General features: G+C 44.7%; 2 protein-coding genes across 3 annotated transcripts in view; one reads left to right on the top strand and one right to left on the bottom strand.

Annotated features, from left to right (window-relative positions):
• Positions 1-16,133, bottom strand: part of LOC137524540 (uncharacterized) — a 226,400-nt gene that overhangs the window by 30,636 nt on the left and 179,631 nt on the right. The window lies entirely within an intron of this gene.
• LOC137524538 (cytochrome P450 2K1-like) overlaps positions 1-16,133 on the top strand; it is an 81,483-nt gene that overhangs the window by 30,549 nt on the left and 34,801 nt on the right. Inside the window, exon 3 of the mRNA XM_068244525.1 lies at positions 6,669-6,818. Within this exon, the coding sequence (XP_068100626.1) occupies positions 6,669-6,818 (150 nt within the window). The remainder of the gene's footprint in view (positions 1-6,668; positions 6,819-16,133) is intronic.

Raw genomic sequence — 16,133 nt, 5'->3', positions numbered from 1 at the left:
TGTGACCACTTTGGAAATTCTGTTTCCACCTCACAATAGTGTTATATGATGGGAAATCATTTCCATAAACTGCCATCATCTAATCATGAATTTTCTGGCCACTATTACCCTTGAAATGCAGGAACTTACTACAGGAACTTACTACAGTTACGAAAGCCTCAATTTTTTCCATCCCACACTTTAAGAAGGGAGAGGCTAAAACTGTATAGTATATAACTCCCCGGGGGGAGGGGGGCAATCTTCTTCAATCGCTTCTGTGAGAGGCAGAGCTATGAGCCGCAGCCCTGCCTCTCAGCGCATCTATTAGCCCGGATCGACGCCTCTCCCCTGCCCCTCTCAGTCTTCCTTCACTGAGAGGGGCAGGGAGAGGCGGAGATACGCGGCTGATTGGCGCGTAAGGAGGCAGAGCTGTGGCTCATAGCTCTGCCTCCTATAGCAGCAAAATCCACGACCAAAAAAGTTGTGGATTTTGCGGCGGAGAGGGAGGTGGGAGTTAGGGTGGATTTAGATTGATTACAGCGGCGGGAATGCGGCGATTTAGGTAGGGCTGGCATATTAAATACATTTTAAAAATAAAAAGATGTTTTTCTTGAGACTTCAGTGTCTCTTTAAGGTTTGTTTGGTAGCCCCAGTGGTGTGGCGATAGGGGTGCAGAGGTTGCGACTACACTGGGCCCCTGGACCAGAGGGGCTCAGTAAGGGCTCTCCTTCATCCATCTTATTACCTTTTCATTGATGATATACTGTTAATGAACACTTCTACATGTGAATTAAACAGTAGCAATCCTTAAAGAGACTCTGAAGCGAGAATAAATCTCGCTTCAGAGCTTATATTCTGCAGGGGCATGTGTGCCCCTGCTAAAACGCCGCTATCCCGCGGCTGAACGGGGGTCCCTTGCCCCCCAAATCCCCCCCTGAAAAGTCAACGACCAACTTGGTCGTAGATTTTGCTGCTGTTGAGGCAGGGCTAACGGCTGTAGCCTGCCTCTCAGCGCCATCTATCAGCGGCGCATCGCCGCCTCTCCCCCGCCCCTCTCAGCGAAGGAAGACTGAGAGGGGCGGGGGAGAGGCTGAGATACGCGCTGATAGACACGTGTGAGGTAGGGCTGCGTGCATTAGCCCTGCCTCAAACAGGAAGAGATCCCCGTGAGTAGACAAGGGGATTTAGGGGGTAAGGGACCCCCTGTTTAGCCACAGGATAGCGGCATTTTAGCAGGGGCACACATGCCCCTGCTGAATATAAGAGCTGAAGCGAGTTTTATACTCGCTTCAGTCTCTCTTTAACTATCCTTATTCTGATTACACCTCAGTGACACTGCAGCTGTCCTTGATAGGTTTTGAGGCTCCATATCAATAGAGTGCCTGGGGACCCATGTACAACTTGCACTGAGGCCCCGAGATCCTTAGCTATGCCCCTGGGTAGCCCAATTCAGCAAAATGATGGAGGGAGGAGCAAAGGCAAGTAATTTGAGAGCCTGGAGGAGGAGCAGTAATAATGACGGCTGCTGGGAGCCCGAAGTGCTGGGCTTCAGCTGCTTGTATCCCCGGAGCAGCTTTGTTGCTTGTGTCAATGGAAGGCTGGGAGCTTGGAGCGCTAGGTGCAGTAAGCAAGGGCCAAGTCCGTGGCAGGGGGAGTAATGTGTAAGCGAGGGGAAGTTAGTGTTAGGATTCAGCGGGGAGAGGTTAGTGTTAGGAGTAGGTGGGGAGAGGTTAGTGTTAGGAATAAGTAGGGGTGGGTTAGTGTAAGAGGTCCCACCAAATACTATCCTGGTGGCTCTGGACGTTGAGGCACTATACTCTAGCATTCCCCACGATCTTGGAGTGGGCACCTTCTTGGGCGAACTCGATATACGACAGACGGCCCACAATATCTTTCTACTTGATCTATTGAGATTCCTGTTATTGAATAACATTTTTGTGTTTGACGGGTCGCACTACCTCCAGGTGCAGGGCGCGGCGATGGGCACTACTTGTGCTCCGTCGTACGCAAACCTGTACCTGGGGGAGTGGGAATTTTTGCCGACGATGGTCTCTCGATGTACCTGTGCCATGTATTAATGTGGCACAGGTACATCGATGACATCTTTATCGTTTGGACGGGTACATTGGACGATTTACATCTTTTTGTGAATGTCATTAATCGCAATACTCGGAATTTACGTTTTACATTGTGTTATGATCTTAGAAAAATTTCCTTTTTGGATATCTGGATCATGGTGGATGATCAGGGCGGTCTGTCGACAGGGTTATACAGGAAGGACACTGCCACCAATGCACTTCTTCGAGCTGACAGCTTTCACCCTGAACATACAGTCAGGGGTATCCCTGTGGGCCAGTACCTCCGTGCTAGACGGAATTGCTCTGAGGACCTCAATTTTGAGGTCGAGGCTGCAGAGCTGCATTCTCGATTTAGGGAGCGTGGCTATCCGGACCATTTACTTAGGAGGGCCTATCATCGTGCTAGTTCTGCCAGTCGTAGTCTTCTGGTGTCAGGAGGTGGGTCCCGTAGGGATGGCGATGAGGGCAAACGGTTGTGTACGAAATTTTCTGTTCAGCATAAAGAGATCAAACGTATGTTTGAACGTCATTGGTATATTTTAACCAATGACCCTAAGATTAGCACTTTGGTCACAGCGCAGCCAAGTATTGCCTTCAGGAGAGCGCCATCCCTCCGGGACCTTGTTGTAAAGAGTCATTTTCGTGGCGTGGAGAATGTGCGCCCGCATTGTGTCGTTACTGGCACATACAGCTGTGGTGGTTGTACCATCTGTCGATTTCTATCTGTGGGTAGACAGGTGCTGCTCCCTAATGGGCACCAATGGAAATTGCAACATTTTGTCAACTGCAACACCACTTTTGTGGTATACCTCCTCTCTTGCCAATGTGGGGCGTTCTATGTTGGCAAGACAGGACGTGATTTAAAGAGCAGGATTGGAGAGCATCTTGCTAATATCAAAAGTGTTACATCCACCACACCTGTCGCGCGACATTTTAAAACAATACATGGCGGTGACTACCGCGGTTTGCGGGTCATTGGCCTCGATTGCATACACACGATGATTAGAGGAGGCAATTATGATCGCCTGCTCCTTCAGAAATAATCCAGTTGGATTTTGAACTTGGAGCAACAGATCCTCCGGGTTTGAATGACTCGATTGGCTTTGCAGCATTTTTACCTAATTAGCTTGCTATGGGTCTGTTTGACCCTGGTCCCCCCCTGTAATCTCTGCGATCCCTCTTTTCTTCCTCTGCCTCCCATCTTGGCGTCCCAAGGGCGCCCTGTGTTTGTGGGCTGGCTGCCTCTATTCTGCTGTTGGTCTGGTCCTCCCCCTGCAGCTTTAGATCCACACTGAGATGCTAATTTTTGATATGGATCTCTTCTTTGAGACCTTTTATATGAATTATTCTTGAGTTGGTGTTATACTCATATTATTTTGGACATCTGGCTATATTGTTTAGCCAGGCTGTTTGATGTCCAATGAGTTATTAGACTATCTGGCATTAATTGGCTATCAGCTCATAATATCTTTCTGAATAACTCAAATATATATATATAATAAAAAGGTCTTCCTCCTTTTGTGAATACGAAATCTCTTAAATGTTTGTTCTATGTGCGTGTGTGCGTGTTGCCTGCTCTGCCCCCATGGAGTTAGCCCTTTACCGGTCTATATGTCTGTGCTTTTTGTTCGGTATGTGAATCAGCTTCACATGTTTTATTTTTGTCTTTTTCCCCGTGGAGCTCTCTCTCTTTTTTGATTGGTTGCGGCTTCCTCCTGGGGGCGAATGACACACACGCTAGCCTGATTGGTTGGCCGCGTGTTGCGTATTTAGGTAAGGCAAGGACGCTAGCTCAGCCACGCCTCCCTTTGAAAAAGCCGGAAGAGCCGGCGAAACAAGTTAGGGTGGTCGGCGTGGCTTTGACACCCCGAGTGCTGCCTGCATCAGCCCCCCACTGCTCCCCACGGATTGCGGCCAATCACCGTCGGTTGGTCCCGCTCCTGTTGGAGCCCGCCAAGCTGCCGTTTTGCATTTCTGGGACTGGATACTCCGCTGTGGGAAGTGATACAGCCACATGCTGCTGGACGCTCCTGTATGGTTGGCTGGTCTGACATTGTGTCCATTCAAGCGTTAACACACTGACAAGTGGATCCATCTGCCCAGACGGGTTTCATCTCCTTATATATGTCCTCCCCTAGCCGTGAGCTCCGGCAGTGGGTTGTAGGACTGCACTGAACTGTACTGAATTGAACCCGGTCACTCCAGGAGCTGGTACAGTATGGTTTTCACTGTTAATGCATGAACAATATGGTCTTCTATGGGCATGATCTGGCCTATTGAACTTTATGCAATTTATGTCGCCTTGCTTCTTTGCCGCTGCTGCAGCTTACTAACTGCCAATCCTCAGCTGGACTAATCCATATTGCCTCCTTTGGTCTGCCTAGCATATTCATCAATATTTTTGGGATCCCTGATCACACTAGGTGATCCTAGCCAGGAATGGATGATTGTGGATGTGAGCGGTGGGTGAGTGCTGATTTACCGGCAGTACTGTACGGGTGCATTTTTGTTTTTTAATTGTGTGCCTATTTTTGATTAATAAAGATATTTTCTATTTTTATGAATTCTATTGTGGCAACTCTCTGCACATGCCCTCCAAACCCCCAGCTCCCTTGAATTTTACGTCATTAGTGTGAGAATAGCGGTACAATGATGGATAGTAAAATATCGGTATCAGTACTGATATTGCAGATATTCTACAATTGGGAATCGGGATAGTAGAACATTGGTACAATTACCAATATTCTTCTATCTGCATTACCTAATGCCCTTTTTACTGGGCCCCTTTATAAAATGTATGAGCCTCAACCATCTACCTCAGCCAAGAACCACCTAGCCTCTGTATGAAGCTTTAGGGCATTCAAAAACAAAAGCGCTTTCATTTTTTGGGTTCACTGAGCTAGTCCGACACTCATCTTTTAAAACGGGGTATAAGGAATATCCTCTGGACAAGGGACTAGTGACATATACTTATGTTAGCTACATCTGACACAGAGGTTAAACATAGTTTTCCGCTGAGATGGGAGAAGAACATTGGTGCGAACAGAAGCTCACTGGTCCCATTGCTGCTAAACCCACACAAAAAATAGTATTTACTACGCATCTATCGAAACTTCCCCTAAAGAGAAACTATAACCAAGCTTTAAACTTCATTCCAATCAGTTGCTGATAGCCACTTTCTTTCCCATTAGAAATCTTTACCTTTTCTCAAACGGATCATCAGGGACGATATTGTGGTGAAACCCCTCCCACAGTGTGATGTCAGCACCAGGGTGCTGACATCACGATGTGGGAGCCTTCTTGCATTGTGGGAAATAACAGCTGTTTCCAACTGGCAAAACTGCATCATCTCTTTCCACAGACATCACCTGCCAGCAGTAAAGATGTCACACCAGTGATAAATGTCAGAATGTAAATCAGATAAGATTTTACAATGGGCAAACACTGACTAAATAATTTATAAATAATTGTTGCCCAAAGGCCCAGCTGTTCTGCTGATATCTCTGGAATCTATTGAGCCTTATGCTCTCCTTGAATTTACCCACAGACCCCTTTGTTATTTTATTAGGCAACAAACCCTCTAGAATGAATGTTCCCACATACACAGGCGTATCCAGCACGTAATGGCAAATTGTCAAAAAAACACCTAGCTGCCAATTGGACGTGTTCCCAACGCTCCACGGATTCCATCTTTGATCTTAACTCAATGCTTTCTGAACACAATTTAGCCAAAATTAAGGATACAATGCCTAACTTTTTTAAGACTTGGAGTCTGTGGATGACTTGGCAGGACAACCTAGGCCTACCCTGCATACCTACATACTATATTCTTTTAAAGACCTTTTTCTTTTCCCCAGGCAATACACCCAACAATCGTGATGTAGCTCTATAATTTCCACATTGCCACCTGGAGACAATGTACATACATTCTTTGAATATCTGTATTATGGTTATTTTTGTTATCTGACCTCCCTGACTCCCCTTTACCCCAACCCCTATCCCCTGGCTCAATTGTAAAGCAGTGGCAATACCCTTCAAGTCATTGGGAATCCGCTTATAAAAAAAGCCAGATACTCTCCCTGTCCCCATTACAGCGATGGCTCCCCCGTAGCAGCACTCAACCAATTTGGTCAAATGCTGTTGTCTCCGCCGCCGAAGGAAGGCTTAGGAAGTCTTCCGGAGCTTGAGTGCTCCTCTCTCTCGTGTGCGTGCGCAGTATGGAGCCGCCTGTCTTCGCAAGGACTCGGCTCCAAAAGGCTTCTGAAGTCCCCTGCGGCGGGGATTTGAATGGAGGAGCGGCCGCTGCACCGAGGGCGCCGGGAGAGGAGAGGGAAGGATCATTAGGACCCAGAGCCTGCCCTCTCCTTAGGTAATTATCTGGCTGTGTTTTAGTTTTTAAAGCCGATTACCACTCCCTTACACCCCCTATCATAAAAATCATAATATATCTGAAGTTTAGCAAGACTCTTCTTTATATCTGTTTTCGTTGATATGCAATTATTTTTGCACCCCTGCGTGGGGGATCGTTTTGTCTGCCTGACTCTTTTCTTTTTGGAAGTCTTAGTGTTACAAATTAACCTGCTTTGCTACATATCCCTGTCTGCATTTCAGGAATAATATTCAGTAATGGAGAATCTTGGAAAACTATGAGAAGGTTTTCACTGTCCACCCTCCGAGATTTTGGAATGGGGAAGAAAACGGTGGAATCCAGAATCCAAGATGAATTAATTTACCTTATAGAACATTTCAAAACTCAGAATGGTAAGATGTCCTATGAAACAAGATATGCTTAAAACAAACGCTTTTACTTTAAAGAGGAGGAGACAAATGTTGGTAAACACATCATTGAAAATGCAGTTCATATAAGTTATCATCCATAACTGTGCATATCATTACAAAGCAGAACTTTGCCATAAATAATGGTTGCTCAGCTAAGGTATAAAGTATATGGCTTCGGTCTGGTTTATACCAAAAGCACTGCATCAGCATATCTGCATACATTTTTAGCACACAGCAGATAAATTACCATTCCACTAAAAAAAATACAGAATGTGAGCAGCGATGGATACTCTGACATAGCAAGCACATTCTATGTAAACTAAGCCTTACTTATACCACGCAAGGTGATCGCAAAGCTTGCTCCCCTACAAGTATGGTCCATGGAGGTTTTAAACATACTGTACATTGATATATTAAAACTACCCTACCTAAGCACATAGCTAAGACTATGGGAAGTTCTGACTAATTGTAATTTAAACAATAATGAATATCTAAAAAAAACTGGATGATGGGATAGTCGCAGTAGAGGTCAAAACCTACTTTTTTTATTTTATCTTAAAAACAATTGAAATGCAAGAACTTAGAACTATGAGTTGGGCTGAGCTGATCCAACAAAATCAACTATATTGGTGTAATATGGCTCAGATGCTGTTCTTATCTTAAAGAGACCCTGAGCAGTAGCTATAAATGAAATCAGTACTTATCTGGGGCTTCCTCCAGCCCACCGTAGGCCGCGAGTTCCCCCAGCGTCCTCCTTGCTCCTCTCTCGGTCCCGCTGGCCACTTCATTACCGGCGACACCTGGGCCGAGTGTCAGCCCGACAGTTCCTGAACGATGATGCTACGCTTCATCACGCAGGCCGCTACGCGTCATCACACCGGATGGCGTGACAGTACTGCACATGCGCGGTTCAGATTTAGATAACCGTGCATGTGCAGTACTGTCACGTCAGCCAGTGTGATGACGTGTATCGGCCGGCGTGATGACAAGTAACGTCACCATTCAGGAAATGTTGGGCTGACACTCGGCCCGGGTGTAGCCGTTAATGCAGTGGCCAGCGGGACCGGGAGAGGAGCCAGGAGGATGCTGGGGGACCTCGCGGCCTACGGTGGGCTGGAAAAAGCCCCAGGTAAGTACTGATTTCATTTATAGCTACTGCTCAGGGTACCTTTAAAGGGACCCTGAGCAGTGATTAAAAGCAATCTTTCTAGTACCGCGCATGCGAAGGACCCTTACAGGGACACGCGTGATGATGCCACAGGTGATGGTCGGCTGGGTCTCTGTACTGCGAATATGAAACTTTTGCCAAAGTCACACACCTACCGGATCCGGAAGTGGGACCATAGAGGGGTCCCAGAGGACACCGAGGGACCTTACGGGCTACGGTGAGCTGGAGGAAAGTTCAGATTTCATTTTTCTTCACTGCTCAGGGTCCCTTTAAAGGGAACCTTAACTGGTCAGTAATAAAAAAAGTTTCACTTACCTGGGGCCTCCACTAGCTCCCTGCAGACATCCTGTGCCTGCGCCGGCACTCACCGATCACCCAGTCCCCAGCCGTGGCTCAGTTTTGTTTTTGGCAACTGGCCAGTCGCTGAGCCCGTGCGCCTGCACAGCCCTGGCCGCGTGCGTAATCAATCGCGCTCCCTTCCCTGTGGCCGTCCTGCGCATGCAGTACCTGCATTAGAGTTCTTTTCCACCAAGAAACATGATTGTAATCGGGCTGCAAAACATTTGCATTCATTTCCAATTTGCACCGCCGCGATCTGTAGGGTGTGCAATGTGATTGCAGTGCATTATTAGTTTGCACTTTGCGTCTGGGAGAAAACAATTGAGTGGAGAATTGCATGGCGGTGCATATAAGAGCTAAATAGCAGACAAAATGCAGCAGGATGATTGAAAAAAAATAGCAGTGCAAATGAAGCACAATGTACAGTAGCTGTGAAAGTGCTGCAACTCTGCCTGTTCAACCACAGGAAAAGACTGAGGCTTTCTGTGCTCCCTGCAAAGTTAATTCAGTTAAAATGTCAGTTTTTTTAGGATTTTCATAAATTGCAATGAAGATTTTTTTTCCCCTAAGGTTATCATGCTGGCATACTGTACACTATCCAGTAGTGGCTGGATAATGTACTAGTTAAGCCTGCTTCTGACCAGGGATGGTCGTAGGCAGCCAACTTCGCTACGCTGGAACTACGCGTATTTTTACGCAAATACGCTTCGCAATCTACGGCTCCGAAATCAGCCACTTCGCTACGTTAGCATACCGTAGACTACGCATTAAAATATGCAAGCTTCACGTATTGCGTAGCGTAGTTGATGCGACCGCTTATGCCCTTATGCAGAAAAATTTCCGCAATAATCTGCTAACCATGCGCATACACAAACTAATTTAAGCATACATTCCAACATCCAATGCGGAATTGTATGCGTATAAAGGGCAATAAAATTTCTGCGCATGCGCAATGACCCATATAAATGCAGTTACCGCACGCGTACTTGACTTCGCAATACATACGTCAACTACGCGTAGCGGGCGAAGCTACGCATAGCGGGACTACAACTACGCGGAAATGCGTAAGTGTAGTTCTTAAACTTCGCCTACGAGCTACGATGCGTAGTTGCGTACTACGATGCGTAGATTCGCGCTGGCGTAGTTTACGAGCAACCCTGCCTCTGACACAGGAGATTTGGGTTTGAATCTCGGCTCTTCCTGTTCTATAAGTCAGCACCTACTGTATTTAGCAAGGAGTACTTGGGTTACACTCCCTGCTAGTTCCTACTGAGCATGCCCTAGTGGCTGCAGCTCAAGTGCCTTGAGTCCACCTAGAGAAAGCGCAATATAAATGTTATTTGTCTTGTCTTGTCTTACATGAAAAAAGGACCCTGGAAAAAAGGATGTAGGGGATTGCCGCTAGTAGAATATTGCTACAATTAGCAATATTCTACTGCTGTGCTGAATTCCAATAATAAAATATTGGTAATGATTACCAATATTTTACTATGGCTAAACCTAATCCCACTCTCACACACAACCCTCCTTGGTGGTGCCTAACCCTAAGCCCCCCTCCCAGTTGTGCCTAACCCTAAGAACCCCCTTCCAGTGCCTAAACCTAAGAACCCCCCTGGTGGTGCCTCACACCTGTGGCGCCTAACCCTACTCCCTCCCCCCCAAAAAAACTTAACCTTCTTAGGTTTCAGGACGTGATTCTACATCATAATTGTATGCAGCTCTTTGTTCCATGACGTAGAATATACATCCTGCATTTGAAACAGTGCTAGCCGCGATCGCGTGCGCTCCCACTCGTGCGTGCGTGCGCACGGCAAGTATACAGATCAGTTATGTGAACTTCAGTTCACATGAACTGATCTGATGACCTGTGTAATGAATGATCGCTGCTGCAGCAATCATTCATTACATGTTAAAGAGGGGGCACACGCAGGTGTTAAATAAGTATTGGCGGCGTGCGTCCAGCTAGTGAACTGATTGGTTCATGTGAACTGAGGTTCACATGACCAATCTGATGACCTGTGTAATGAATGATTGCTGCTGCAATCATTCATTACATGTAAATAATGTAAAAAAAAGTAAAGTAAAATAATAAAGTTTTCTGTTAACCCCTGCCTAGCCTATCACCCTTTCTGTCACCTAGCTAGGCCTAGTTCTGCCTTAGCCCTTGCTAGCTTAGTTAGGCCTATCTAATCCATACTTCTCACTATCCCCATCTTGTCATCTTCCTTACCAAAAACAAAAAAAAAACCTTTTCTATCGATCTTTTATTTGTAAATCCGTGATCTACTTGAGACATGGCAAGGAGGCTTTATACAGCAGAGGAGGCGTGCACCATGCTGCAGCTTTCCGGCAGCAGTGAGGAAGATTCTGGTTCTGGCAGTGAGTGGATGACAGTTGATTCTGGATCGCTGTCAGACAGCGATTCTAGCTCTGAGTCTGAGCGTACAGGGCCATCAACAAAGCGGGCCAGAGTTGAAAGTGGAATGCAATCTACTGTCACTGCACGTGCCATCAGCAGTGACAGCGACTCTGAAACTGAGGGGCCATCAGAACGCAGAGGAGGGCGCGTACAGCCGAGGGTACGTGAAAGAGAGGCGGTACCCTTTGAAATCGCTCACCCACAATGGTTACCTCCAAACAAAGAAGAGCCACAAATCCCCCCTTTATTGTAGCCAGTGGCATTATGGTCGATACAGGGAATATGAACCCTTTTGATTTTTTCCAGCTTTTTGTTCCAGATGATTTTCTAGAATACATCGTGGAACAGACGAACATATATGCTGCACAATATATTGCTGACAAACCAACGTCAGTTTATGCCACAAAATGGACTCCGACTGATTTGGCTGAGCTCAAAATTTTTCTGGGTCTAACTTTTAATATGGGCCTAGTATGGAGACCACAGCTCAGCATGTATTGGAGCAAACATCCACTCCACCAGTCTCCTCAGTAATCGGAGAAAATGATAATACTGAGGTACAAAATGCTGATGCGGTTTCTTCACTTTAGCAATAATGCGGAAGACTTCAGTCGTGAAGATCCATCTCGAGACCGCCTTTTTAAAATAAGGCCACTTCTGGACCATCTGAATGCAAAATTCAGTGAGATTTATGTACCTGAGCAGGAGATCGCAGTCGATGAATCCCTAATGCCCTATAAAGAGAGGCTGAGAATAAAACAGTACATCCCCAGCAAACAAGCTCGGTACGGAGTGAAACTGTACAAGCTTTGCGAAAGCAGTACAGGGTACACCTATTTATTTCATATATATGAGGGGAAGGGCCGACTACTACAACCTGAGGGGTGCCCTGCTTATATGGGCACCAATGGAAAGATTGTCGTAGACCTTATTAGGCCATTACTAAATAAAGGGTACCACCTATATTTAGACATTTTTTACACCAGCGTGCCCCTTTTAAAATTTTTGTTTGATGCTCAAACTGTATCCTGTGGTACCATATGGGCAAATAGGAAGGGCCTGCCAGAACAAGTCTTGCATAGAAAATTAAAACGGGGGGAGATGTGTAGTCTGAGAAGCAGTGAGCTCCTTGTTTTAAAATTTAGAGACAAACAAGACATCCTAATGCTGACCACCATACATACTGAGGCATCTGTGAGTTCAAGAGAAGAGACAGAGAAACCACTTGCCATAGTGGAATATAGTAAACATATAAAGGCAGTGGACTTTTCCGACCAGAGGATTGTTCCATATCTGGTAAACAGGAAGACAAAAGCCTGATATAAAAAAATGGGCATTTATCTTTTGCAGGTGGCATTTTTCAATTCATATCTCCTATTCGCAAAATCAGGCAACAGGGACTCCTTTCTGTACTAGGAGCAAGTTCTTTCAACCCTTATATTCAATTCTGCCCGCCCGAGTAACAATTTTGGCCAAAACGACTGTGAGGATATCGTAATACTACGGGACAAACATTTTCCTGCTTCCCTCCCCCCTACTGCAAGAAAAGCCTACCCTCAAAAGAGATGCAAAGTTTGCACCAAACACAAAATACGAAAGGACACAAGAAACTACTGCCCATCCTGTCCTTCCAATCCAGGCCTTTGTTTTAAGAAATGTTTTGAACGCTATCACACAGTCTACGAATATTGAAGTTTTTCTTTTTTACCCCATTGCAAGGCTATTTTACATTTCTTACTTATTATGACTGTTTGCCCAAACAAATTGTGTGCCCCCAATACAAGTAAGTCTAAAGTTTTTTGTTGTTTTTTTTTTGCAGCAAACTGAAACCCACTCTTTTAATTTTCAAAATAGCAATTACATTTGGGCAAATTTCACCAAAAATGACACAAGATACCCAGAGACACAAAATACCCACACTGGACTAGCCCTGATTGACAATTTTCAAAATGGTGTCACTTTTGGTACTCTGCTACTTAGACACATTTAGGACTATGCAAAAGAAGAATGAAGCTAAAAAATAAAATGGAAAAAACTGCCATACTAAAATTCAAATGTGCATGCTAGGCATAATTCCCTGCCGCATGCCCAATTATTCATAAGACATATGAACCTCATCTTAACCGCAAGAAACTAGAGAATAAAAAACGGAAACCCACACTTGAAATTTTCCAAGTGTGGGTTTCCGTTTGTCGAAAAACATTTTTTTTCCTGACAGGCTCCTATGTTATAAAACATTTGACATTTGTTCTCCATTTTTTTGCTGTTAAAATGAGGGCGCATATGCCTTGTTTGATGAATGATTTGACATGTTTGCGGGGCCTTATTCCTGGCATGCACATTTGGATTTTAGTATGGCAGTTTTCTCCATTTTATTTTTTTATTGTCATTCTTTCTCTGCATAGCTCAAATGTGTCTAAAGAGAAAAGAAGTACCACGAGTTGACACCATTTTGAAAAATAGGCACCCAGGGCTATTCAGGCATGGGTATTTTGTGTCTTTCCGATTCTTGAGGTTTTAATGAACTTTTCCCAAATGTGACCATTATTTGAAATATTTTTTTTTTCATCTAAACCACAAGAATCTATAAGACACACTAGAATAGCCCTGGATGTCTACTTTTCAAAATGGTGCCATTTGTGGCACTTCTTTGCTGTTCAGCTGCATTTAGGACTCTGGAAAAGAAGAATGATGCTACAATATAAAATTGGAAAAAAAACTGCCATACTAAAATTCAAATGTGCACGCCAGCCGTAATGTCCTGCTGCATGCCCAATTATTCATCAAATAAGGTCTATGTGCCCTCATTTTAACCGTCAGAAACTGGAGAACACATTTTCCCATTTTTTATAACATAGGCACCTGTCAGAAAAAAATGTTTTGCAACAAACTAAAGCCCAGACTAGAAAAAAATGTCATTTTCAAAATAGCAGTCACATTTGGGAAACTGTCAGCAAAACCACAAGGATCTGAAAGACACAAAATACCCACACTGGAATAGCCCTGGATGTCTACTTTTCAAAATGGTGCCATTTGTGGTACTTCTTTGCTGTTTAGATGCATTTAGGACTCTGGAAAGGAAGATGGACACACTAAAAAGGATACAGCATGCTAAAAACAAAATGGGTACATGGGGGTTAACAGTCTGCAATATGCCTACCAAGTAATAAAGTACTGCATATGTACCATCATTTTAACCAGGAAGAGCTAAAGATAATATTTTGGTGTATTTTATGGCCGTGGCACTTGTCATGTAAAAATTAGAAAGCATAAAACTTGAAAAAATGTGTATTTTCTGCTTTTACTTCTAATGTTTCCCTTAAAAATGTCCATAACATAAAATAATTATTGAATAAAAATATTACCCAAAGAAAGCATGTTATGCTGAAAAAAACAATATATATATATCACTTAGGTGTCATAAGCAATTAAAAAGTTATTGCAGTATCAATACCGACACAGCTTAAGTGTCAAAATAAGGGGTAAAAACCTTGGAACGCGAAGTAGTTAAAGAGACTCTGAAGTCTCTTAAAATTCAGCTTTTTATTTAAAAAATCTGTTTATCATTCCCCTAACTAAAACACCGCATCCCCGCGTCTGGACACTAACAAAATCCCCCCAAACTCCCCTTGCAAAATCCACGACTTTCTTGGTCGTGGATTTTGCTGCCCTGTGTGCTTCCCTGTGAGGCAGAGCTATGAGCTGCAGCTCTGCCTCTACACGCATCTGTCAGCGCGTATCTCCGCCCCCCCCCCCCCCCCGCCCCCCTCAGTGTAGGAAGACTGAGAGGGGCGGGGAAGGGGCGGGGGAGAGGCGGAGATCCGAGCTGACAGACGCGCTGAGAGGCAAAACTGCGGCTCATAGCTCTGCCTCTCACGGAAGCGCTGTCCGGATTGCCCCCTGGGGGGTTTGGGGGTATTTAGTTAGATTCCAGCCGTGGGGATGCAGCGTTTTAGTTAGGGGAATGATGTTAAACAGATTTTTGAAATAAAAAGCGGAATTTTAAGAGATTCTCTTTAATTAACCATCTGCCGCAAAAGACACAGTGTGAGGCTAGGGAGGTCAATTTCAGCGTGCAGGAGGAACCTGATAAGTGGCAGACATAGTAAAGGAGCTTACCGAAATGCAAATTGCAGCATGCATTGAAGGCACTCCGCCCCCACTATGCATGGCGCAATTTTCATTTCCGCAAACTCCTTTACTATGTTTGCCGCTTATTCCTCCAACATACTAAAATTTACCTCCCTAGCCTCACATTGTGTCTTTTGCTGCAGATTTGCGAAGAGAAGGGACCCAGCACTTTTTCAGTATTAATACTGAAGACAATGCTGTGTCCCTTCGCTTCACACTTCCATTACTGTTCCTGGAGGCAGAGGGACAACAACTAGAGCACGTCGCACTAGGATGGTTGGGTGCTGCTTACTATTGCGTTTCTTAAATCCTTTGCTATGTCTGCCGCTAATCAGGCACCTCCTGGCAGCAAAATTTACCTCCCTAGCTGCATAAGGTGGTCATTGTAAAAGACACGATATGCATCAAAGAAGGCACATTTGGGCGCCTGGCGCCCAAACTTCAGTTTTTTGTCGCAAATCGTGACTTTTATAATAGGCGCCCATGAAGGTTCAGTTTTATCCTTAAAGGATCCTGTGCCCTTTTTTTCCTGTCTCCATCATGCTGTGCCTAATCTTCTAGAGCAGAGAGGAAGTTCTGCGATTAGATCCACTTTAAAATGAGTGTTTTACTACTGCAGAATGGCAGCTATGCTGACATGAAGTCCACACTCCCCCAAAAGCTACAAAAGTAGAAACTTTATTGGATCATCCATACAAAATCATATAATGGTCACAAAGACATGCTCGCCCCAACGGCTGATGCATTTCCGACCCTACTGGGTCCTTAGTCAAAGTCATGATAACATACACATGACCTTCCCTCCACACACTCTATTAGACAAGTAATTTTTGGTTCCACTCCCATGAGATGAGTATCTGCATCCCTGAAATCTTCAGTTGAGCTCCCAGGGATGTAGATAAGAATCCCTTCCTGTTTATGCACCCGCAGAATCACGCAGTAGTGCGCAGATTGGTGAAAAGGAACATATGTTCCCAAAGCCAATCAAAGTGTTTAATATATGAATGAACACTGTTGCAAAAAGCAAGAGTGATCATTCCATTGTAAATAAAACTATAATTTACTGTTAGCTGGAACGCAGTGATGTTACAAAATGCATTTCCTATACCTATAACAAGCCCATTAATCTCTTCGGCTCCCTCCTTGCACCCATATAACATACTTGTAAAAAAAAAAAAAAATAAGAGAGAGCCAAAGTGACATAATTTAAAAGACAATACATAATTTGTTATCTTAGGGA

This window comes from Hyperolius riggenbachi, chromosome 7 (genome assembly GCF_040937935.1).
Source record: "Hyperolius riggenbachi isolate aHypRig1 chromosome 7, aHypRig1.pri, whole genome shotgun sequence".
Lineage (NCBI taxonomy): Eukaryota > Metazoa > Chordata > Amphibia > Anura > Hyperoliidae > Hyperolius > Hyperolius riggenbachi.
The sequence above is the reverse complement of the archived record's forward strand: the minus strand, read 5'-3'. Positions and strand labels throughout refer to the sequence as shown.